This window comes from Acipenser ruthenus, chromosome 18 (genome assembly GCF_902713425.1).
Source record: "Acipenser ruthenus chromosome 18, fAciRut3.2 maternal haplotype, whole genome shotgun sequence".
NCBI lineage: Eukaryota > Metazoa > Chordata > Actinopteri > Acipenseriformes > Acipenseridae > Acipenser > Acipenser ruthenus.
The window spans coordinates 15,272,837-15,299,473 of record NC_081206.1 but is presented as its reverse complement, the minus strand read 5'-3'; the positions used below and the strand labels follow the sequence as shown (position 1 = coordinate 15,299,473).

At 43.7% G+C, this 26,637-nt stretch overlaps 1 protein-coding gene across 2 annotated transcripts; it reads right to left on the bottom strand.

Moving 5' to 3' along the window:
- Nucleotides 1-531: 531 nt before the first annotated feature.
- On the bottom strand, nt 532-26,637 carry LOC117423259 (synaptosomal-associated protein 23-like). Of its 2 annotated transcripts, none has more exons than XM_034038783.3 (8): nt 26,516-26,637; nt 21,791-21,903; nt 21,016-21,057; nt 13,566-13,614; nt 12,848-12,965; nt 6,055-6,207; nt 4,196-4,340; nt 532-3,518 (listed from the first exon to the last, which is right to left on the bottom strand). In XM_034038783.3, the coding sequence occupies exons 2-8, from the start codon at nt 21,845-21,847 to the stop codon at nt 3,456-3,458; spliced, it is 627 nt and encodes a 208-aa protein (XP_033894674.1). In that variant the 5' UTR covers nt 21,848-21,903; nt 26,516-26,637; the 3' UTR covers nt 532-3,455. The 2 variants fall into 2 exon arrangements, with proteins under 2 accessions (XP_033894674.1, XP_058847255.1); XM_058991272.1 differs by lacking the exon at nt 26,516-26,637 and adding an exon at nt 22,132-22,192.

Sequence of the window (26,637 nt, the reverse complement as noted above, 5' to 3'; positions counted from 1 at the left end):
CAGGTATGACTGGGAGGTGAAGGCAGTAATAATCAAGAGCAGGTCTCTGTGCTGGAATCCCAGCAGCACCAACTGCAATGAACTTGCTCAGGAATCAGAAATGTAAATCAAATGCAATGAAAGTTGACCATTTATATAACAAAACAAACAAGAGATTCATCTCACTCATTCCCCTTGACCATTGGTATTCTCTTTCCTCTTATTATCTGCCATGATTAAGTTTATATGGGGATAGAGTGGAGGCGTCTTTGAAGAAGTTGGGCAAAGGCAGGAGAGTACAGAAAAGGAGACTGTAGGGACAGTATTGGCTGCTGTTGCAGCATTTGTCCTAAGTCCAAGGTACAAAAAGCTCAGTTGAAAACTGCACTGTAATCTGTGAGTTTATTAGAAAAGTGGACCTGAGTGTTTATCACTCGTGGTTGCATTTTGTGATAGGTGGTGTAGTAAAACTAATCTTGCACCTCTGGGACACAGTTTCAATTATGCATATACAAATTAGCAGTCTCACTTTAAAATAAACAACTCATAGCATATCTGAATTAAACTTTATTAAAACAACAGACATACCTGTATACAGTGAAAGGCTCAGAATGAAGGTATCAATTAAAATGCATTGTTGCTATACGTTACTGTGAAAAAGGCACTTTTCTTAAATTACATAACACTTTATGCAGAGACAATATTCCATAAAAACTACAAAGCAGTGAATTTCACAATTACTACAGAGATCTAAATGAATAATATATATATATATATATATATATATATATATATATATATATAGACAAAAGGATTACAAAAAAGAGAGAGAACTAAATTTCTTTCCTGTATTAAATTTCAGCAGAACATTTCTTGTGTAGAAACTGAAGCGGTACATTTTTTAGGGCCTGATTTCATTATATACACAATGGTTCTAAAGTCACTTGACAGGTTCCCAGGAATGCTAGGAATCAATAAGCCCAGCACAGCAATGGCAGGTACGGACAGAAGACCATGGGGAAGAGGCTAACACCTGTCTCACATCTAGAATCATGGCGAGCAGCATCCAAGCATGTCTTAACTCAATGTGACCACCTCTGTTCCCAGAACTGCTAGGGTTCTGCGATGACATCACTACCCAGCATGCAATGCAGCAGCCCACAGGAACAGCAAGCACAGTGTGGTGAGTGGCCTGCAGGGTTATCCGATTGTCTGTTCTAAACAGCCTGGTTAATCTGCCTTGCAAAATATGGTATTCAGTGCCAAGGTGCAAGGTGGCAACCACACACTCGTCTGTCCCATGATCTACTGCTGCTTCCAGACAAGTTTCATCCCTATACAGGTTTTTGAATCCCCCATTGCATAAACAGATCATTCTGCCAAAAACCAGTGTGAAGTCACCTGGTTAGGAGTCATCATTGACATGCATTGAAATCCTATAGGGACATGGGAGTGGTTGAGATCAAACAGATACTTTTTAAAATCAAAGCTAGAACAGCTTTTAAAACAAGCAAAAATCATTAAATAAAACTTAGTCATACAAAAGACTTGCAAGAGGAGAGGTTACTCTGTGCAGAACCCAAAGGTCTATTAGCTTCACAACAACCTGCCCTGCCTTTAATATTCCAGTGGATGTTACTCTCTGGGCTGCACCGAACGCGTTACAATTTTAGAGGAGATGTAAACGGTTCAAACAAAAAGGTACCCTATTCCCCACTCTACACAAGGAACATTTTGCTGTAAAACCGACTTCCATAAATGCGGGAGGGCTAAGGCGTTCTTTAAATTATTGACATCATGCTTACCAACAAATTCAGCACTATGATCCTGGTAAAATCTCAAGCTACTGCAGACACAAACTTAATTGAATGATGTGCAAGTACTCGACATTATTTTTTTTAAATGCATACACTTTATATACAGAAATACGATGGCACAATTTACGATCTCAAATTGCCACTAGAAAATGTACAACTTACTGTATTGATTGCTTACTTACTGTATTGTAACGATACGCTGAAAAACTCCAATACGCTGGACAGACTCAGGCCCCAGGCCGAAAAGCCGAGAAGTTCTTACTTGACAAACTTGATTTTAATGATTGAGCATGTAAAGTTACAGAAACGTTATTTGCAGGAAACAGCCATATAACCCCAGCTAGTTAACCCACACATCTGGAGAAGAAAACATGAAATTGTTGCACCAATTAAAACAAGCTGGGGAGGGGGGCTGTGTTTCATGTATTACTATTATGTGAATCACCAACACATGGGCAAGAACACATAACAAAAGCAAGCCATCATTTCAGTTGGGGAAACAAACCAAAATAAAAAGGGACACAAAGAGAGAGAGAGAGAGACAATGGTTATAATTTAAAATTATATACTGCAAAATGTTCAGGGCTCTCTTTATAGTACAATAGCAACCCAACTGTCTTCTAGGGGTGGAGGGGATTGACACTGGGCTGAAGGACACATGTAGACCAGTGTCTGGTGAATAGTGTTGCTTTTCTGATTGTATTCATTTACAAACCGTGCGCCTCTCTCAATCCCAACATGTAAATGACCAGCCTGGGACCAGGCTGCACTGATTAAACGCTCTCATGGAAATGCTGGGACACCTAGACGCTAATGTGAAGGGAACAAGGACTAACAGAGCAAGCGGCGTATATACATCCAGAAGGGATGGACATCACGTGTGACAAAAACAACTGCACTGAATAGACCAAATGAACTACATCCATTTGAATGAGTTTATTAACATGTACTAAAACAGAAGCCCTGAACAGAAAGTCTGATTATCCCAGATAGTTAAAGACAGACTACTGGTTAATAGGGGTGAGCAACCACAGCTACACTATGCTGCATGGAAGGAGTTGAAATTCCTGGAATAAATGTGTTTATCTAAAATAAGTCTGTTTTCTTGTTTGTTTTTGAATATTTTTTTGTGGCCAAAACATGTTTAACTATCTCAGTGTTGGTTATTAGCATTTCTGACAGGCTTGTGTAGGGGCCACAGTCCTCAGGTTGCACATCCCCAAATTACAAACCCTTGCTGTAAAATAGAAAGAAAGAAAGAAAGAAAGAAAGAAAGAAAGAAAGAAAGAAAGAAAGAAAGATGGAGCAGCACTTTCCCTGCACACTGATTCTACCATCTCCAGCGTTGCCATTGAAAACCATATCTCTGGTATTTCTGAGGCATAAACCCGTTTCTTAAGTGCTGCACTGCTGTGTGACTCGTGAAAATTCTTGTTCAGATTGGAAGGCAATCCCAGACTGCCCTGCCATTCCTAGTGCTACCTTCACACATCCCGTCGCTGCAATGAGCACCCTGGCTTGATTTTGTAAAGGAGGAGAGGAGGGGATAGATATCCTGTAGGAAGAGAGTCCAGACTGAAGTGGAAGCTGGAGGATGCTCGAGGTCCAGAAGGAGGGGTCAAAGGTTGCTCTTTTCCTCACCCCACAGAAGTGCTCTAGCTACTTGATGAGTTTATTCGCTCTCTGGTTGGCCTCATCAATGCGCACTTTGTTTGTTTCAGCCTGAAAAACAAAGAATGAGCGCTTGCTTAAACTGCATCAGTTGTATTAACTGCTCTGTACTGAAGTCCCTTTTTAAAATTAAACACGTGGTATCTTTTGTTTTGTTGTTTGCCATCAGATCTGTATTACGGTCACACTTTGAATCAATCAAATACAAGTTATAAAAAAATCAAAGAAACTCCCTAAATTAAATGGACTGTGTCTAATTCTCTTTCAAAAACACAACTCTGTATACAGTTCTATGAATGGTAACCACTCAATACAGCAGACCAGTAAACTAATCTAATACACGAATATGAATTACTATGCCCACGTTTATTTAACTTTCAGTAGAAGACACAAACTACTAATCAGCTATCCCAGGGGTAGTCTTTCTGTACTTTGTGAATTCAACAACAACGCTACTGAATTTCAGGCTTGTATATAAAAGCACTACAAGCATGCATTTCTCCAAGTTCAATATATCAACTAAAACTTTAAAGTTATCAGTGCGTATGTGCTGGAATTGTGGACTCAATGCCTTATTTAGCAGCCATTCGGAATTAGCATTTTAAGAGGGTTACTTGACACACTACCAATGTGTGAATGTATTTAGCACTTCATAGAGTAAATGGATATCCTTAAAGTGCATCCCCTGGGCACTGCGCCCCACAAGGGCACAGCAGAAAGCGGCTGACCTTCACGGTGATGCGGTCGATCTGGTTGTTCTGCTTCTCGATCTCGGTGCCCATGTCCAATGCCATGTTCTTCAGGTTCCCGATGAGGCTGCCCACCTGGTCCAGGTTCTCCTCCATCTCATCCTCCCGGGCATCGTTCGTTATCCTGCAACAGTAAAACCCAGACGCTCACACACTCAACAGTAAAACCCTGACGCTCACACCTTCAACAGTAAAACCCTGACGCTCACACACTCAACAGCTTGAGCTAAAGGTCCTCATTCCAGAAGACATGCGGTCAGATGGGCTGCCACTCCAGGATATCCTCATTCAGGGATATGCACCCCCAGCTGGTAGGGGCATGTATCAATGATACAACATTGTGACAGAAAGATAATGAGTTCTGGTTGTAAATCTCCCTCTCGACTTGTGAGGGTACTAAGTAGCGAAAGGGAAAGGCTTTGGACAGGTTGTCCTGACAGTTTATTCCCTGGGTCGGGAGGTCAGTCAGCCTGGAAGAAGACAAGACTCCGGTGCGGGAATGTATTGACCAGTCAGCTGAAATCGTTTACCAAGGGGTCATGCATATCGCATAAAAGGGGCCGGAGAATTGTAAATCTTTTCCTTCGCTTGGGTTTCAGAGATACGAGGAGACTGGAAGGACTGGGAGATATCCCCAAAATATTAAGAATTTGTGAGTGTTTTGTTGGTATTTTCTGTTTAGTAACTGTCTGTTTTTTTTGTTAAATAGCACTAGATGGCTAAACACAAATCCGGAGCTGTCGTCAGGGGCCAGCACAAAGCTGGGTCACCACAGCACTTGTTTTTCACCAATAGCACGTAATATATTGTACTTCACCACAAGCACTGAGAGCACTCACTTTGGACCTGTGATCGTGTGTGTCTAATTGTGTGTGTTTTGTACCGTGTTTATTGTTTGCGGGACTGCAACCCTTTTTTTATTACTGTGCAATACACATTGCAGTGTATTGCCAGCTCATTATTGTTTTCTGGCTGGTCATCAGACAATTGGATTTTTAATCATTAAAACTCATTTCACCCGCACTTTGTTGTCTGTTTATTATTGGAATTACTGCATCCGCACTGCACCTGATATACCCCTGCTACTAATTACCACTTTGCCACAGACACATACCTCCTACACGGGTTATGATACAATTAATAAAACATGAAATTGTTTCTCATTACTATTGTGAACTTGCAATATAAATTCAAGTTTTAATTGCTTTTTTTGAAAGTAGCAATATAAAACATTCAATAAAATGGGATATTGTTTACTGAAATATTTCAACTAGCTTAAGATATGCCACTATGACACATTTCTATTGTATTGCCAATGTAACGCTCCATCTGGAATCCCCAGCTAAGACCGGCAAACTCCATAGCCAGGATGCAAACCTTTGTGTTTTGTTAAGTTCTCTTATATTAATATCTCTTTGTACCGAGCCGGCTGATAGTGAATCGATTGAACTGAACCTTTAGACTCTGTACCGGTGCATCGTTACACCCCTAACAGCTCAAGGACTTCAACACATTGTGCTGCGTTTCAGACAAGCAGCCCTTGTCAAGTACTCTCACGGACAGCTTGATTGATTCAGCAGTGCATGCCCTGTAGGGCTTGACTGATTCAGCAGTGCATGCCCTGTAGGGCTTGATTGATTCAGCAGTGCATGCCCTGTAGGGCTTGATTGATTCAGCAGTGCATGCCCTGTAGGGCTTGACTGATTCAGCAGTGCATGCCCTGTAGGGCTTGACTGATTCAGCAGTGCATGCCCTGTAGGGCTTGACTGATTCAGCAGTGCATGCCCTGTAGGGCTTGACTGATTCAGCAGTGCATGTCCAATGCCAGTGAGCGGTACCTCTTGATGTAGGGTCCCCCTGGTCCTCCCGAGGAGGTCTGCTGTCCATTCTGGGTGGTGCCGGAGGGCTGGCTGGACACCACTTTGGCAGAGCTCTCTGTGCCGGTGCCCCAGGTCTTCTTGTAGTGGTCACTCACCTCGAAGTTCTTTGCTCTGCAGGAAACACAGCAGGGTCAACTTTGCAGCAATGGCAAGAGAAACACGAAGTGATGATAAAGTTACCATCAGACACCATGGAGTGGTCAGGGGCAAGGACTATCACCAAACGGTATTAACTCTATCAACACTGCAGACATGGAGCGGTCAGGGGCAAGGACTAGCACTAGTGGCATTAACCCTAACAACACTGCAGACCCGATACAGGTCAATGAAAAATAACCACTCAAAACTGCAGACCTGTAAACTAATACCAATATATAAATACGAAAATCAATGTCAGTTTGTATTTCATTTTTAGTGCAAGACACAGACGTGTTATTTAGGGACTATCTTTTTGTAAAGTTATATAATAGCTAGAAGACTTAAATTCTCACAATTTTGCATTGGAGACTTCATACTTGGGTTAAACCCATATTAGAAGACCTAATTCACCAGCCTATCACCTATTCCAGGGTTTGAATCTGGCTCAAGTGACAAATGAAAATCAGCCACCACTGGACAAGAGTAATCCTCACAGTTTAGCACATGTGCTTGTCTCTATATGAGGGAGGCTCAGGACAGCAGTAATACAACTACTGTAGAAAACATGCACTTCAGCTTCACAGCTGCATTAACAGAGACACAGTGTGAACTACCTGTAGAGAAATGATTGTCACCTGCTCAGCAGAGACACCAGCACAGGCGGATTACCAGCAGAGGGAGTCCTGTAAGCCGACAGATCCCACACCCAAACTAGGGGCCGATCCAGAGGTTAGCAAGAGAGGGTTAGCACAAGTTAGGAGCAGCAGAGCAAGGAAGAGAGGAGACAGGGTGTAATGAAAAGATCAGAACAGACAGTGTTAGCCATGTGCACAACCTACTGGGCAACTGCTCAGCAATGAGAGCCCAGAGAATTTATTACAAGCACTCACTGTATTGGGCCACACAAACAAAGCTTTTTACACCACTTTTTAAAATTGATTTTAAGTTTGGCATGTCAACATCGCAGATGTCTCACCTTAAGACATTGCTTCCTTTCATGTAGACACAGCGATTCATTTTGTTTAGGAATAAAAAGAACACATGTATTTAATCATAATGTGATGTGATTTCATTATTATTCTTTTCACCAAGGTAGTCTTATTCATGATATTTTTACTTCTCCCGAGGCATCGCCGACTGTATCAAAGTGTACTCTGTTGAAACGGACGGGTTTCATTTGTTGTGTTGTTGCTAGAAAGTGTATTTTGAGAAGTGAAAGCATGTTTAGCATGCAGATGGTGCTTCAAAGTTTCAATTTAGATACGTCAGTTTTTGTTTTTTTTAAATAAACTTCCCATTCACAAGTCCTTCACTTTCAGTACTTTGCTCCCTAATGCAGTTATATGACTAACTTCCTATGCAAACGCAGACTGCACTCATTGCATTGCAGGCGCTCCAGTATATTAAAATTGTGCCGCAGGGAATGAACTCCGGTATGCCAAGAGGATCAAGGCAGAGGACTGCAATTAATGTGCGTTTAAAAAACAAATCTCCAAAGAAATTAACACAATAAAACAGCAGGTTAACGGAGACTAATGGACATATCAACAGTTCTTACCCAACAGGTTTCACAGCCACGCCCCTCCTGTTCTCATCAGCAGGGGCGGCTGTGAACTTCAAAATAATGCAGTGTAGCAACACCGAGCACAGGCTGTCAAACCCAATCTGTGCCGCAACACCCTAGTGGGCAATTCGGAAGACTTTTTTCACTGCTGATATGTAATAGCATTGTCCTTTGCAATGACATTATCCTTTTTGCACAAAAGTAAAAATGTTTTAGATTTCTCAATTACTACGTAGTCGTGCACAAGGAATGGCCCCCCATTTGTAATTGATCGTTTCTAATCTGAGCTCAACGGGGTTCAGGGAACCACATCTTCTGAACCGTATGCACTCGACACGCTTTAAACCCCAAGCCCATCCAGTGAGAAAGTGTTACATGCACAATATATGCGGACACAGAGGACTTTCACATCAATTCAATTAGACTGTGCAGATAAACCATGTAAATATCTTCTACCCCTATGCTGGTATAGTATAGTGCCCAGGTTGGGTTGCCAGAGTTTGTTAGAAGCAGCTCCCCTCCCCCCATACAGAGGAAGAAGGAAAGACATACAGAGAACATGCTTGTGCATCCCCAGCTGAAACTGTGGGGTTAATGTTTAGCATGATTTACAGGCAATTACCCTGCATCCAAAACATTCCATGCATTAAATACCATGAAGTGCTGCTATTTGTAAAGAAAAGTTATATTAGAAAAATAACCTTTAGTTTAAATGGAATGCCACCTGGAGGGTAATTACTGCAAGGTAGCAAAAAACACACACCAGGTGGTAATTTTCTCTGTTGTACATTTTCAAGTAGCTTTCCAGTAAGGTAAAAGTCAACCCAAGATTGTGCAGGTACTGCAGCTTGAACTATTCACATGGTAAAAACACAATCATAAAAATATAGCAAGAAGTTGTAGGAAGGTAGCAAAAACTTTCCTGGTGTCACACAGACTAATTAAGGATTTACTTAAAATCTTCAAAAGAAATGCAATTACTCCCCCTCAGAGAGGAAGACACATCAATTGTAAAGAACCTTAAAGACGACGTGCGCGCGCACAGGGCACACAGCAGACGTTCTTGGGGGCGGTGCTGTAGAGAGCAAGGGTACCCGTCACAGGGACACACACACACACACACACACAGCTACCTGTTGCAGGGACACACACACACACACACACACACACACACACACACACACACACACACACACACAGCTACCTGTCACAGGGACACACACACAGCTACCTGTCGCAGGGACACACACCCACAGCTACCTGTCGCAGGGACACACACCCACAGCTACCTGTCGCAGGGACACACACCCACAGCTACCTGTCGCAGGGACACACACACACACACACACACACACAGCTACCTGTCGCAGGGACACACACACACACACAGCTACCTGTTGCAGGGATACACACAGCTACCTGTCGCAGGGACACACACACACAGCTACCTGTCGCAGGGACACACACACACACACACAGCTACCTGTTGCAGGGATACACACAGCTACCTGTCGCAGGGACACACACACACAGCTACCTGTCGCAGGGACACACACACACACACACACACACAAGCTACCTGTCGCAGGGACACACACACAGAGCTACCTGTCGCAGGGACACACACACACACAGCTACCCGTCGCAGGGACACACACACACACAGCTACCTGTCGCAGGGACACACACACACACACACACAGCTACCTGTCGCAGGGACACACACCCACAGCTACCTGTCGCAGGGACACACACACACACACACACACACACAGCTACCTGTCGCAGGGACACACACACACACACAGCTACCTGTTGCAGGGATACACACAGCTACCTGTCGCAGGGACACACACACACAGCTACCTGTCGCAGGGACACACACACACACACAGCTACCTGTTGCAGGAATACACACAGCTACATGTCGCAGGGACACACACACACAGCTACCTGTCGCAGGGACACACACACACACAGCTACCCGTCGCAGGGACACACACACAGCTACCTGTCGCAGGGACACACACACACACACACACAGCTACCTGTCGCAGGGACACACCCACAGCTACCTGTCGCAGGGACACACACCCACAGCTACCTGTCGCAGGGACACACACACACACACACACACACACACAGCTACCTGTCGCAGGGACACACACACACACACAGCTACCTGTTGCAGGGATACACACAGCTACCTGTCGCAGGGACACACACACACAGCTACCTGTCGCAGGGACACACACACACACACAGCTACCTGTTGCAGGGATACACACAGCTACCTGTCGCAGGGACACACACACACAGCTACCTGTCGCAGGGACACACACACACACACAGCTACCTGTTGCAGGGATACACACAGCTACCTGTCGCAGGGACACACACACACAGCTACCTGTCGCAGGGACACACACACACACACACACACACAAGCTACCTGTCGCAGGGACACACACACAGAGCTACCTGTCGCAGGGACACACACACACACAGCTACCCGTCGCAGGGACACACACACAGCTACCTGTCGCAGGGACACACACACACACACACACAGCTACCTGTCGCAGGGACACACACACAGCTACCTGTCGCAGGGACACACACAGCTACCTGTCGCAGGGATACACACACAGCTACCTGTCGCAGGGGGACACACACACACACACAGCTACCTGTCACAGGGACACACACACACACACAGCTACCTGTCGCAGGGACACACACACACACACAGCTACCTGTCGCAGGGACACACACACAGCTACCTGTCGCAGGGACACACACAAACACACACACACACAGCTACCTGTCGTAGGCACACACGCACACACACACACAGCTACCTGTCGCAGGGACACACACACACACACACAGCTACCTGTCGCAGGGACACACACACACAGCTACCTGTCGCAGGGACACACACACACACACACAGCTACCTGTCGCAGGGACACACACACACACAGCTACCTGTCGCAGGGACACACACACACACAGCTACCTGTCGTAGGGACACACACACACACACACACACACACACACACACACACACACACAGCTACCTGTCGTAGGGACACACACACACACACACACACACACACACACAGCTACCTGTCGCAGGGACACACACACACACAGCTACCTGTCGCAGGGACACACACAGCTACCTGTCGCAGGGACACACACACACACACAGCTACCTGTCGCAGGGACACACACACACACACACACACACACAGCTACCTGTCGCAGGGACACACACACACACAGCTACCTGTCGCAGGGACACACACAGCTACCTGTCGCAGGGACACACACACACACACACAGCTACCTGTCGCAGGGACACACACACACACACAGCTACCTGTCGCAGGGACACACACACACACACAGCTACCTGTCGCAGGGACACACACACACACACAGCTACCTGTCGCAGGGACACACACACACACACACACACACACACACACACACACAGCTACCTGTCGCAGGGACACACACACACACACAGCTACCTGTCGCAGGGACACACACACACACACACACACACACAGCTACCTGTCGCAGGGACACACACACACACAGCTACCTGTCGCAGGGACACACACACACACACACACAGCTACCTGTCGCAGGGACACACACACACACACACAGCTACCTGTCGCAGGGACACACACACACACACACACACACAGCTACCTGTCGCAGGGACACACACACACACAGCTACCTGTCGCAGGGACACACACACACACACACACACAGCTACCTGTCGCAGGGACACACACACACACACACACACAGCTACCTGTCGCAGGGACACACACACACACACACACAGCTACCTGTCGCAGGGACACACACACACACACAGCTACCTGTCGCAGGGACACACACACACACACACACAGCTACCTGTCGCAGGGACACACACACACACACAGCTACCTGTCGCAGGGACACACACACACACACAGCTACCTGTCGCAGGGACACACACACACACACAGCTACCTGTCGCAGGGACACACACACACACACAGCTACCTGTCGCAGGGACACACACACACACACACACACACACAGCTACCTGTCGCAGGGACACACACACACACAGCTACCTGTCGCAGGGACACACACACACACACACACACACACACACACACAGCTACCTGTCGCAGGGACACACACACAGCCACCTGTCGCAGGGACACACACACAGCCACCTGTCGCAGGGACACACACACAGCCACCTGTCGCAGGGACACACACACAGCCACCTGTCGCAGGGACACACACACAGCCACCTGTCGCAGGGACACACACACAGCCACCTGTCGCTGGGACACACACACAGGCACCTGTCGCTGGGACACACACACAGGCACCTGTCGCAGGGACACACACACAGCCACCTGTCGCAGGGACACACACACAGCCACCTGTCCCAGGGACACACACACAGCCACCTGTCCCAGGGACACACACACAGCCACCTGTCCCAGGGACACAGACACACACAGCCACCTGTCGCAGGGACACAGACACACACAGCCACCTGTCGCAGGGACACAGACACAGCCACCTGTCGCAGGGACAGAGACACACACACACAGAGCTACCTGTCGCAGGGACACACACACAGCCACCTGTCGCAGGGACACAGACACAGCCACCTGTCCCAGGGACACAGACACACACAGCCACCTGTCGCAGGGACACAGACACACACAGCCACCTGTCGCAGGGACACAGACACACACAGCCACCTGTCGCAGGGACACAGACACACACAGCCACCTGTCGCAGGGACACAGACACACACAGCCACCTGTCGCAGGGACACAGACACACACAGCCACCTGTCGCAGGGACACAGACACACACAGCCACCTGTCGCAGGGACACAGACACACACAGCCACCTGTCGCAGGGACACAGACACACACAGCCACCTGTCGCAGGGACACAGACACAGCCACCTGTTGCAGGTACAGAGACACACACACACAGGGCTACCTGTCGCAGGGACACACACACAGCCCACAGCACTTGGTCAGGTTCGTCAGGTTCTTCTCAGCATGCTTCATGTCCTCGTTGATCTGATCCATTCCTTCCTCCACGCGGTGCAGTTGCTCTGAAAGAACGGCCGGCGCATTAATTCCCTGGAGTTCAGGATCAGGCACGGGAAGTTGTGAGGACAGGAGGGAGGGTGGGCTAAAACACACTTTAAAAATACATTTTCCTACCGAGGTTCACATTGGACCATCTTATTCTAATTAACTCATTTGCACCCTCCATCTCCACCCTTAGTTACCGCAATCTAATTTATTATGGTGGTCTGCTACCATTTGCATGGATCCCCTAAAAAAAGGGTATTAAATATTTCTCTATGTAATTCAGTGTGGTATTTTTTACCGTTTCTTTGCTAGGTGCAGAATATTGCAGGGTTACATGTTAACAGTTACTTTCTGGTGTAGCAGAAAAATACATTAGTTAGGAGAACTTCATATTTCACACCTATACCAAGATTTTCTTTAAAATATTTTAAATGAGAATAAATCAAATTGAATACATCTTAGGTTTTAATCTTGCTCAGATTTCAATAGATCAGTTGTATTTGTTGATGAAATGGTAGTCGTATCAATTCTATTCTTGCTGAATCACTGTGCTTTTCAATACAGAATAATCAGACTCATTCCGAAAACGCAGACCAGACCGTACTGAGTGAACTCACCTCCCTGCTCGTCCAGCATGGTGAGGGTTTTCACTCCAGTCTCTTTGCTCTGTAGACAGAAGGACAGGAGGGGGGCGTCAGGATACCACACAGACACACACACACACACACACACACACACACACACACACACACACACAGACAGTACAGATACAACAGGCACGCCTGCACTCAATATAAAACCGAGAAAGTCAACCACCATGACTTACATCCGGCTAACATGCAGAAGATCATGCACTCAGAAACAGCATGGTTCCTGCAGCTCTCAGCTGAGCAAATTTAAGACCTTTTTAAGACTTTTTAAAGACCAATCTTTAGAAAATTTAAGACCCATTTTCACATCAAGTACACCAAACGAAAATACTAAAATTGTACCATCTAACAATTATTTATTCAAGCTGTATGAATTGTAAAAGAATCAAACATTTTGATGCTAGTACAATACATACAGTACCAATGCAATGATAACAGTTGATGACAAGGGTTATTGTTCAATCTTTAATCAATAGAGCATGTTGGAAAACATGGATTGAGAATTGATTAGCAGTTTGCTACGCATGTGGACTGGCAGAGCTATACTGGTGTTCTTTTCTGAAAAGAAACTAATATTGCAGATAGCAGACTGTTTGGTTCAAATTGCATGTACTGCTAACAATTGATAAGATACCTTGTTTCTACAAGCTTCTTGTCCAACATTGACTGCAAGCTAACAAGATAACCGTGCTATGGACCAGAAGGGGCCAGGCTCTAAGACTTTTGGGAATACAAAGCATAAAGGAGCTGAAAGGCTCCCAGGGACTGCCGTTGGACCCAAAGGTTCACAGGGAGAGTAAGAGATAATGCCACTGGACTCAAAGGGTCTAAGGCAAAACGGAGAGATAGTTACAAGGAAGATGACAAAAACCAGATGTATGGACCTTCTTGTGGCACCAGGAATGCACTGAGTTCAGAGGTCGTCACACTAGACCACACACACTCACACACACACACTCACACTAAATGAAATATATGTTAACAGGATAATGAGTTGTACCTTTTCTATTGGTTAAGTGTCAGAGAAAGAGGAGGAGAGAGACACCTATGCAGAAGGGTATTTAATGTCATGCAACAATTGTAAGAACAAGTATTCTGTGTCCTGTACCTGGGACCAGACTCCCTGCATATTTCAATAAACCTAACAACTGACTGAAGAAAAGGACTCTGTGCAGTTTCTTGAATCTACTTACTCACCATCCTCTTTTTTAAGTTACATCAGAGCAGCAGTTCATTCCAGCTGATCAACAACAACTCAATTATATATTTATGAAATCTTAAATGACATTAAGAGCTGTCAAAGCTGAAAAAAACAGCACTCACTTGACCTACGTTCTGACACGTTATAAACATTAAATTAAATATAGTTTTTCTCTCTCTCTCTCTCTCTAGTCCATTGCATTTCTTACTTGTTTTTTTCTATACATTTGGAATCACTGTTTTTTACAACAACAAAGAGAGGCTCGAACGAGTGGTATTTGTGTTACTAATCCGTTGTGTTTATTCAGCACACACATAGGCTACAACTAGTAGTGATTCATTTTCTTTTCGTTTTTGTTTGGCAGACTTACACAAAGTTACGTACATAGTAAACTAAAAACTGTAAAAAATAAAATTATGGTGCACAAACTGATTTTCTGACAGCGTGAAGCAGCACTCTAGAAAGTACACACCGTCTGGATCATAGATATATAGCTATGGTCTGGAGGATGTAACTGATGCCATTTTGGCTCACACGGAGTTCTTATCATGCACTAAGTAAGCGGGAATTTAGATCCAACATGGCACATACGGTCTTCAGTTTCATAACACTCAACGAGTTGAGAGACAACCCGGTTTCCTTGTTACAACGAACAAATCAGCCACTCTCTAGGCTGGTAATTCGACTCCTGTGCGCCACGCAGTTTGTTCATAGGGTGAATCAAAAGAACCGATTCCGTGGGGACTCTGATCCGATTCCCATCGTTCACCTAAAGCCAGGCTTACACTATACGATTTTTTCAATCGGGAGACGCAGGGCCACGCACACATACCTAACGTATTTAAGCTACGATTTTTCACTGTAGATCGGGGGATTGCAAGCTACACGCACTATACGAGATATCTTGTCGCGGACTGCGCCTATTTTCATTGCAGAATCGTAGACATCATTCGGGAGAATCAAGGACTCAAGCGAGGAGGCGATCGCTGTTGTCTGTGCATTGTTTTGCACAGATAAAAGAAGAAAACGCGGAGAAGATCCATTTGTACGCGCAATTGGCTTATGTAGATTTTGCTATTAATATTTCTCTGATATGAAAAACATTAAATACTAGAAAAATATTCTCATTAAAATATATATATATATATATATTATATATATTTTACTTGCTTCCAAACTGGTTTCCTTATGACGGTGCACAAGAAATGGCTTTAAGAATTCAAGATTCTTTAAAATCAATTTCTGCCTGGAAGCGAGGTCTTTTGCTCCACTCCCACTGTGACGAGGTTTCAGCAGCTTTCTGCTTGAGTTTGGACTTCTACCACTGACCAAAAATAATTATAAATACATATTACAGTATCATTATTCGTATCTATATAATTGAAAGCATACAGTAATGCATTTTGAATATGTAAGTACTATGTGTGTATAATAGGACCGTGGATATTGCTAATGTCATACTCTGCAAATTCCAGCATGAGAACTTATACTTCAGGGACATATACTGCACAAATGTTCAATATTGCGATAAAATTTTTTAAAAAAAAGTTTATAACAGTTATAACATTAGGCTATAGCAATGTCAATATTTATTTCATTGACGTCTGTGCTCTGAACCAACGAGTCGAGGTGCATCCAAAATAATAAAATTGAATCTGTTCAAAAAGCGCAACACTCGCTCCTAGTACAAAATATTTATTAGATTAAAAGATTGCCGTGGGAGATTGGCCGTCAAGCGGTCGTCAGACGAATAATTTGAAGACTTTTATAAATATTTTGTACTACGAGCGAGTGCTGCGCTTTTGAACAGACTAGAGTACATAATAGCTACTACAAGTTTGTTATACTCCTCCTCGTATTTGATTAAATTAGCAATACAAGCATACAGTAGGGGTTTGAAAGGGATATCGAATACGAGTGACTCTAGAAATTGATTCTAATGAGAGCACACACTACCACACACAGTATCTGCTTCGGCGTTAACAGTTTATAACAATTATTTACTTAGCCTGAAGTTCCAAAGGAATTTCCCTCCATCTTTGCTCCTTCAATGAGCGATCACGATATGAAATGTCACTTCTGTCAAAGACACACGGGTGTTCCTGCCACATCTCCACCATCCTTTCCTCAATTTTGAGGCTCCACACCTTGCGGGGCACAACATTTCTCTTCGTCGCCATTGCTGCTAGCTTGTCCTATTGGCTACTGGCAGTATTCGTCAAGAAATCGGCCTGTAGCCCCTCACATATTTCACAAATTGCTTTGTCGGGGACTAAAGTTTTTTGACATGTTAAAAATTTGTCAGGACGTCGTAAGAACATCGGGAGATCGTAGACGCCACTCATCTAAATTTCAAGACACTGATCATTTATTTTTCGGGATAAAAATGCTGCTCTGCCTTGGAGGTGTCAGTCACAGGGCTACGTGTATCAGTTTGGAAAAGCAGTGCCCACCCACTGAAAGAACGTTAATTAATGATGAGAAGACGGCGCTTGCATGCAGGTTTTTTTGGAGTGCAAGAGGAAGAAGAAAAAAGGTTAAGCGGCATTTTTTTTTAAAAATGGGAATAATATTGTATTCATTTTTTAATACATAAAACCCAAATCCCCACAATACAATTGAGCTCGCTAGTAGTAGTATCAACTCGAGGAGACGGCAACATCTTTACAATACCATTTAAAATAAAAATTCAAATGTCTAAATTTTTAGACAAGTTCTAATAGTACATAGACTTTGATGATCTGCATTGGTGTATGTGCTTACTACATTTCACTTCATTTGACCGAATCCTTTGTGTGACGAGTGTGCGCTGATAATACTTCTTTGGTTCGGTAAATTAATAGAAGTCAGTGATGAAAAGTGTAGTCGGTTTATAGTCAAAATCTAAATCTTGAACATTTACTGTGCCTTGTTCGTGCTGATATTTTCGAGTTTATTTGTTGTATGTTTTCATTTACTTACAATGAAGTTTGCTAGCGATCATTGTTTAGGGTACGGGCGGTTTATTTAATACTCGGATACGCATGGCAGTTTTCAGAACTTGATCTCTGGTATCGTGTTTTTTATTTTTATAGAAAAAAATAATTTAAGACATTTAAGACCTTTCAAGGCCTTAAATTGAAAAACTAACTTAAGACTAAGACTTTTTAAGGATCCGCGGGAACCCTGAACAGCCATCCACAGTTTAAAATGTGATCCCAAAACATACATGTCTTCACGGGAGTCAGCAATACCCTTGTCACCTCAGACACACAGTAAGTGTGAAGTACAGGATTTCTCAGTTCATCATGAAAAAAATCTGTGTGCATACTTTGGTCCACTTGGCATGGAGTTAAGTTACAAATATATTCATACTGAAGTAGGCTATATATTTGTACATTTAATGCAAAACATGAATATCAAGGTTATTAAAACCAACAGCAGGGACCTCATTATATATATATATATATATATATATATATATATATATATATATATATATATTACACACACAGTACTGTGCAAAAGTTTTAGGCAGGTGTGAACAAATGCTGTAAAGTAAGAACGCTTTCAAAAATAGACATGTTAATAGATTATATTTATCAATTAACTAAATGCAAAGTGAGTGAACAGAAGAAATCTAAATCAAATCCATATTTGGTGTGACCACCCTTTGCCTTCAAAACAGCATCAATTCTTCTAGGTACACTTGCACAAAGTCAGGGATTTTGTAGGCATAGTCAGGTGTATGATTAAACAATTATACCAAACAGGTGCTAATGATCATCAATTCAATATGTAGGTTGAAACACAATCATTAACTGAAAAGGAAACTGCTGTGTAGGAGGAATAAAACTGGGTGAGGAACAGCCAAACTCAGCTAACAAGGTGAGGTTGCTGAAGACAGTTTACTGTCAAAAGTCATACACCATGGCAAGACTGAGCACAGCAACAAGACACAAGGCAGACAGGGGTTTCCAGATGTGCTGTCCAAGCTCTTTTGAAGAAGCACAAAGAAACGGGCAACGTTGAGGACTGTAGACGCAGTGGTCGGCCAAGGAAACTTACTGCAGCAGATGAAAGACACATCATGCTTACTTCCTTTCGTAATCGGAAGATGTCCAGCAGTGCCATCAGCTCAGAATTGGCAGAAAACAGTAGGACCCTGGTACACCCATCTACTGTCTGGAGAAGTCTGGTCAGAAGTGGCCTTCATGGAAGACTTGAGGCCAAAAAGCCATACCTCCGACGTGGAAACAAGGCCAAGCGACTCAACTATGCACGAAAACACAGGAACTGGGGTGCAGAAAAATGGCAGCAGGTGCTCTGGACTGGCGAGTCAAAATTTGAAATATTTGGCTGTAGCAGAAGGCAGTTTGTTCGCCGAAGGGCTGGAGAGCAGTACACGAATGATTGTCTGCAGGCAACAGTGAAGCATGGTGGAGGTTCCTTGCAAGTTTGGGGCTGCATTTCTGCAAATGGAGTTGGGGATTTGGTCAGAATTAATGGTCTCCTCAATGCTGAGAAGTAAAGGCAGATACTTATCCATCATGCAATACCATCAGGGAGGCATCTGATTGGCCCCAAATTTATTCTGCAGCATGACAATGACCATAAACATACAGCGAAAGTCATTAAGAACTATCTTCAGCGTAAAGAACAACAAGGAGTCCTGGAAGTGATGGTATGGCCCCCACAGAGCCCTGATCTCAACATCATCGAGTCTGTCTGGGATTACATGAAGAGAGAGAAGCAACTGAGGCTGCCTAAATCCACAGAAGAACTGTGGTTAGTTCTCCAAGATGTTTGGGCCAACCTACCTGCCGAGTTCCTTCAAAAACTGTGTGCAAATGTACCTAGAAGAATTGATGCTGTTTTGAAGGCAAAGGGTGGTCACACCAAATATTGATTTGATGTAGATTTTTCTTCTGTTCACTCACTTTGCATTTTGTTAATTGATAAATATAAACTATTAACATGTCTATTTTTGAAAGCATTCTTACTTTACAGCATTTTTTCACACCTGCCTAAAACTTTTGCACAGTACTGTGTATATATATATATATATATATATATATATATATATATATATATATATATAAAAAATAAAAAATAAATTAGTACTGGCAATATCTAGATCTCACACACTTTAAATTTGCATGAACTCTTCAACTGATCCACAATCACACTGTATGTTATCTGTTTCCTTCCAGGTCTCACACACATCACACAAGCCTCAAAGAGTTTGCACAGAACGGGTTCCGCATTCAGTGTATTGGTGATTTACATGCAGGGGGATGCATACAATCTGAAGACAGGGTCACCCATAACAAGACAGAGAATCACACGCAACCTCTATTCAGCATTACATACTCTTGGTACAACAACACACTTTGTATACAGGTTTCAGATACCAACAAGCAAAGGTGAACCAACCCTCAAGTTATACCAGTAAAACTACTGTTTTGTTTAGATTTTGAAGTTTAACCCATCCATGTCCCAAGAGAGTCTCATCACTGTCTCTTCCTGTTTAATGCACTGCGCATTTCAATATAAAAAAGGGAAGTGCAATCCAATCCACATTTGTACGTGCTTACACTTGGACGTGCAGCATTTCCTGTGACAACGCAGCTACTCTTTGGTATATCAAACATGGCCGTGCACTGCCCAGTATTTTTGCAGTTTACCATGTTCCCCCCTGGGTATACCATGCATTTTCAATAGTTTACCCTTGTGCCATGCTTATGAATATGCTTCACAACACCTTGCAATTCTTGACCCTCACTTTGCTCTGCTTTTATTACGGTGTTTGCACATCACTCGAGACGCAGATCTGAGTGCTCTGCCCATGCCTGAAGAGGAGTGCAAATGCAAGACATGGTGAAGATGTTTACACATTTGCATACACAGCAGCATGATATTTTGACAGGGAGATGTAACCTCACCTTGTGAGCTCTATGTATATTTGGTCTGGCAGGTATAACCTTTTGTTTGCCCAAAATTCTGGAACGGCGCAGTAAGTGACCAGTCTGCAAGACTATTGGTGTCCCACATGTATCCAGTTAAACAGTGCACATGGGTCAGGTCAATAGGTCACGTGGGGGTAGTCTGGATCAGGTCCAAAAGGAACGTACATTTTTACATTCATCATGCCATTTATAAAAATGTATGCACATCGCATTTAGTTTTGATAGCATACAGTATAGACAATATTATTAAACAGAAGCGCATGCATACCTCCTCTGCCATCTGCAGCATCCTCCTGGTACTTTCCAGGGACTGTGAACAAAGAAAGAACTGGTCAGGGACACACAGACAACAGACAGGAGTACAATCTACAGCACACTGCGGCACTATCATTCATCCTCAGCCACGGTGGGAAACACAAATCAATGAGACCTAGCAGTAGAATGGAAGAGCAGATCACCATGTCTTGTATCATAGTCATTTATAAATCCTGTTATTTGAAAAAATATAAAGTCATTTTTGCCTCTGAATACATTTCAAGAACTTGCAAGGATATCTGTGATGCAAGGGCACAGAAACAGCCCTGAGGGGAGAAAATATCACAAGGTGGTTCTCTCTCTGTGTGCTTATTTTCTTATTTGCTGGAAGCCTGCCAGTTTATTTGCTGGTTCAAACAGTCAGCTGTTGGCTCTGTGGGTTAAGATTACTGTGGCCTTGACTGTGCAGTATCTGCCTCACTCTCTCAGCCTTATCTACAAACCCACACGACCAGCGGCAGAGTGTCTGAATGTCTCCATGGGTCACAAATGGTTTGTATTTAGACTTGCTCTCCAATTCTAGAATGTTTGTCCACAGTAGCCGACTGCTTTGGAAAGGAACTGTGTGAAAAGGCCTTAAAAGAGCAACTTGTAAGGGTGTGAAATATCAAGAGTTAACAGGAAATATGAGAGCATATTCTTTGTGTTAACGAAGTAAGAATGGCTTGGTTCAATCCTCTTTTACATCCTTGGTTACACTAGCCCCCCGCCCTGCCTACAGCACACACCTCATCTGTCAGCTGGTTGGCCCGCAGGTTGATATCCTCCACTGTCATGTCCGCCATGGTGCCGGGTTTGGAGACGGCAGCCGCTGCAACAGCTCTGTGCTCTTCCCAGAAGTCTGTGGGGGAGAAGGAGTCTGTGTTGATGAAGAGTGCAGTGCAGACAAACAAACCCACAGAACATTACCCAACACATGCAGCACTGGAAACAGAAACCACCTTGCATTTGGCAGGCTCCTATTTATTGTATTTTATACATGGTCACCTAAAAAACGAAAATGGTTGCCTATTAATTACATAACACAGCATACATACTTGCTGTTCAGAGTACTAAAGAATGTACTCACTGCAGGGTGTGTGAATGGGGTGTGATTCTCTCAAGCTGCAGCTGCCTCAGAGAGCGGGTCCACATTCACCACATGTTAAACGAATGCAAAAAAGAACACGTTCCAAAAACTATATTATGAATAACAAAACTGAGGAATGTTAAATATCGATATGACAAACTTCCCAGCACAAAGGTGGTTGCCTGGGGTTTATGAGGCATTAGCAAGGAAGTCACTGCAGCTTTATTTCAGCAAAATATTTACTCAGATCAGCGGTGAAGATGCTATCAGTTAGTTCACATTTTTAAAGCTGCCTTCACTGTCGCTACATCTACCACCCGATTGCTCACTGCAGGCAGTTGAGATTGCAGCCACTCTGGAAGACTGCCAACCATGAACAGGACTCAAGCAAGCATCACTCATCCCTCATCACTCACAAGTAGGACCTTGCTCTACTCAACCAGCAACCAAGCTCATTGCGAATCCCCGGCCCTGACACTCTGCAAGCTGGCTTCTACTGTAGCGACAAGCTGTGCTGTCAAATCACTGAGATGTGGAGCCAGGCTCAATAAGACCATCACAGGATGCCATTACACAGCTACTTTCACTGCCACCTCGCTAGTGCCCGATCACCAACGCAGACAGCTTACCAGCTTCCTTTATTTTTTTTGTTCCCTATCCAACATCCTGTTCAAGAGGTTAAAAATGAAAAGGAAGGGACCCTTTTGAGTGCTGCCCCACAACACAGTTACATTGCAGCCAATATTTAATGAATATTGAAGTTTAAAAAATATTTTTGCATGCAAGACTTATTACTGCACCTACTGCTGGCCGGAATAGACTTTTTAAATACTTCATTTTCATACTTACAAGCATGCACAATGCAAGGGAAACTGCATCCCTGATGTACTAGTTTGTGGACTTGAAGTACAATGCATATGTGTAAACACACAATGGTGCAGGGACTACACCGCTAGTGGAACTTAACACAAACTATTATAGAAAACAGCTGTGTATCAAACGTGAAGGCAGTATCTCAAAGTGTGCGCTCTGTCTGGATCAAGGATATGGCTTAACATGAGCACGATGTCAGCCACCTTGGGCCACAGGTCAACGTAAAGGGCACAGTTCCTGCAACACTGAAAGGATTTATAGGCAGGGTAACAACTGCAGATAGTCTCCTTATCCTGCAGAGATTCCTAAAAAAATCCTTAAGGACGCTTCTGTAATATTCTTTCACAAAAACAGAGACAGCAGAATGGTACGCATATACCCAGTTTCACCCCAACACCCTGCTGGCCACAGACCCTTTTTTTTGGCCTGGCTTGCCATGTCATACCCGACGGTGCCAGACCTGGCCACAAAGGAACTTGCACAGCAAGGAGGCGTGTACTGGAGAAGAAGCACCCAGGGCAATAAAGCGACACTTCAAGCTTTTTTCGTTACTGCAACGGCATATGGGAGAAACAAAAATTCCCTTAACAAATCTGGGCTGATTGAAATCCAGAAAGAGTTCAGTGTCATCGCTATGTTCTGATACAGAACAATCAGATTCACTTTCTATCTGGCTTCTTTGAGGGTTCGGACAATCGGATCTTGAGAAGGCCGTCTTCACTGCAGTAGCCATTTCTTTTTTCTGAACAGCACTGCTATGGGTTTCTTTAAAATATCACAATACTATCCCACAATCCCCCCAGTGACCTTGTGATGCAGGACAAGAGCTTCAGAGGTTGGCCACGTTTGGAAAAAGCACTGTAACATTTCTCTTGGCCGCGGTCTGCAGTGGAAATGAGGCACTAGTTCCCTTTCATTCTTATAGCCAGGTCAACACTTCAGCCTCCTCCTGGCATGTCATCCGGCCGCTGGCTGCAGCTTGACGGCAAGTTCCTGGATCTGGAGTGATTTCATCCTGCAGCTCCTCTCCAAGGAGCTTACTGACTTCAAAAGTTAGTCCAGAGGTTGCATCCTGCTTGTTTTCCAAGCTGAACACTGCTCTGCATGTGCTGTGTGTGGATTTACAGGAGCAGCAACTACCGTGCCTCTGGAAGAAGGTAACGCCCAGTCTGCTTTACCAGACACACACACACAGAGTTACCGAAACTACAGCCAGGATCTGCCTCTTACTGTAACATTGCAATGTCCACACACAAGCCTGTGAAAAATGTCTACATATGATTAAGGTTTGCATGGACAATTTGTTCTAAGTTATTCTTAGGGACCTAGTAACATATACTCTTCACCCCCAAAAAAACTTGCTCTCCACAATGAGGCATCTCTCTTTGGTACGATTTATCTTGCAAAAATGACCAAATAAGAATCTCATGCATACCAAGCCTGCATATAGCAGCTGTCAATAAGCCAGCGTACTGGGTTTGGATACAGCTGTGTACCAAATGTAAAAATGGTCCCTATTCATAACCGCTGTTGGACAGAGGAGTTTAATGGAGCTCACAGATACAGTGACGCCAACATCGGTACATATTTAATGTGAAGTCTGAATCTAAACTGGCTTCTGAGATCTAGTGGGGGGTTGCAAGGCAGCTAAACGGTTACTTTTCATTGGACAATGACCATTATGAAATATCACTAATAGAACACTTTGCATTCCACATGCACTCCCTTCAGAGTGTACTGTCCAACACTGCAGTTCAAGGAGGCTACAGTGACAGACAAACCCGTAGCTAACTGACCTAGTCCGAGATCTGCACACAAACAGTACAGAATTACTGATACCATTTTTCCACAAGTTGGAAACCAGAAGCCAGGTTTCCTGCTCAACTACAGTGAGAGGTAAAGACGCATGTACAGCCCCATCCTGCACTCCCCTTCCTCTCAGGACATGGCAATGGGAGGGACTCTTACTCCCTCAGTGCTGCTGGGCATTTTCTTCAGTTAGTGACGTTTCCTTTAAAGCTAATCTACATTTCCAGGGCTTGGTTTGGTCTATAACCACAGCTTGATTTTATTTGTGCATTTCAGAGCACTGGGGAATCCCTCTGGGTTGCATCAACTATTTATTCCTAGGGATAATCCCAGGATAAGCATGGATTGGTGACTCACTGCATGCCTGGGTGTAAATGGACTCCCATGCTGTTGTAAGTTAAATTATCTTTGGGGAATGCAGTTAAAAGTAGAATTAACTGCTTTATGGAATAATGCAGTACAAATTGATCATCAAGTAACTGCTCCATCACAACGAGTTAACCCCCACTTCAACTCCTCTTTAAAAAGACAATGTTGCATACAAGTTAACAGCATATTCAATAAAGTAACTTAGGTTTGAAACACGTGGAAAAGGTCAGATCAGAAATCATTTTTCTAGAATACAGGACCATGAGAACTAAAACAATGCATGGAAAAAAAGAGTATATGTGTGTTTAATTTGACTGATTTGTGTTTTATTTTACTTTTGTTTGGTCTTGTTCAACAGAACCTTTTTTTCTCTGAAGCGCTTGGAGATGGCTTTTACTGTGGTTTGATTGTACAGTCCCGCTGCTGAGACACTGCTGTCAGGAGGAGAGACACTTCACTGCTGTAACCGCATTAAAGGCTCCCAAACAAGCTTACCAGAAACAATGGCAGGATTACCCACTTTTGTACCGATGGTATTATTGTCCTGTTTGTTCTAAAAGTCTCGTGTTTCTACACTTCCTTCCTGTAGGTCCAGGGTTCAGCTCCGTAGGAAATGACTTCCCAAAGAAAAACAAGAAAACGTTTTATCGTTCTTTCAGAATTCCCTCTTCCCTTTCTTCTAATTCAAACAGAGCAATTTTGTAATAAATGAATTCATTATTTTACAAAACTAGCAGTTGTTTCTTCCGATATTCGTGTTATTTAGGAAGGACAGACATGTCGTTTTTAAGGTAGTTTATGGCCGGTGGCGCACCATGTTCGTAATTCCGAGGTGTCACGCAATCGCGAGTTTGCAACTGCAAAACATTGTCAGAACTAACAAGTAAAACAACTACATATCAGATCTCTAATCGTTCTGGTATTAAACTGCCCGACTTCCTTGTCAATACGTTTCTTTTGTGTTTCACTATGCAGTAAGCGAGCTCGGGAGTGCAAAGAAATACACGGATATAAACTACATGTTTACACAACACAGCCTTGGTTTTTCCATCATCAACCGTACAGTACAGTACAGTACAGTACACGGTCGGGCGTCATACTTATCAACTTCCTTTCTAAATAACACATTTGTCCATAAATTGTATAACTTGCTTTGTTTTAACGGGTATAAACACGATACAGTTACAACACCACAACGGGACTGCAGTCAGACACACAAACTTAAAAGTTTATGCGAACTCACAACTTTTTATCTTGACAAACCAAAAACTAACCAGGACTAAACGCTGGCTTAAAATATAAATAAAATTACAACCTTGGAATTTTTACTTACCAGAATTCCTAGTTAATTCGAATTTAGCAACCCGGTTCGCACACCACTGGGTCTAAAATTCCTTTAGTTTGTGGCTCCACTGCGCATGTGAGTTTATACTGGCTGATTCGTTGCCTTTGCTC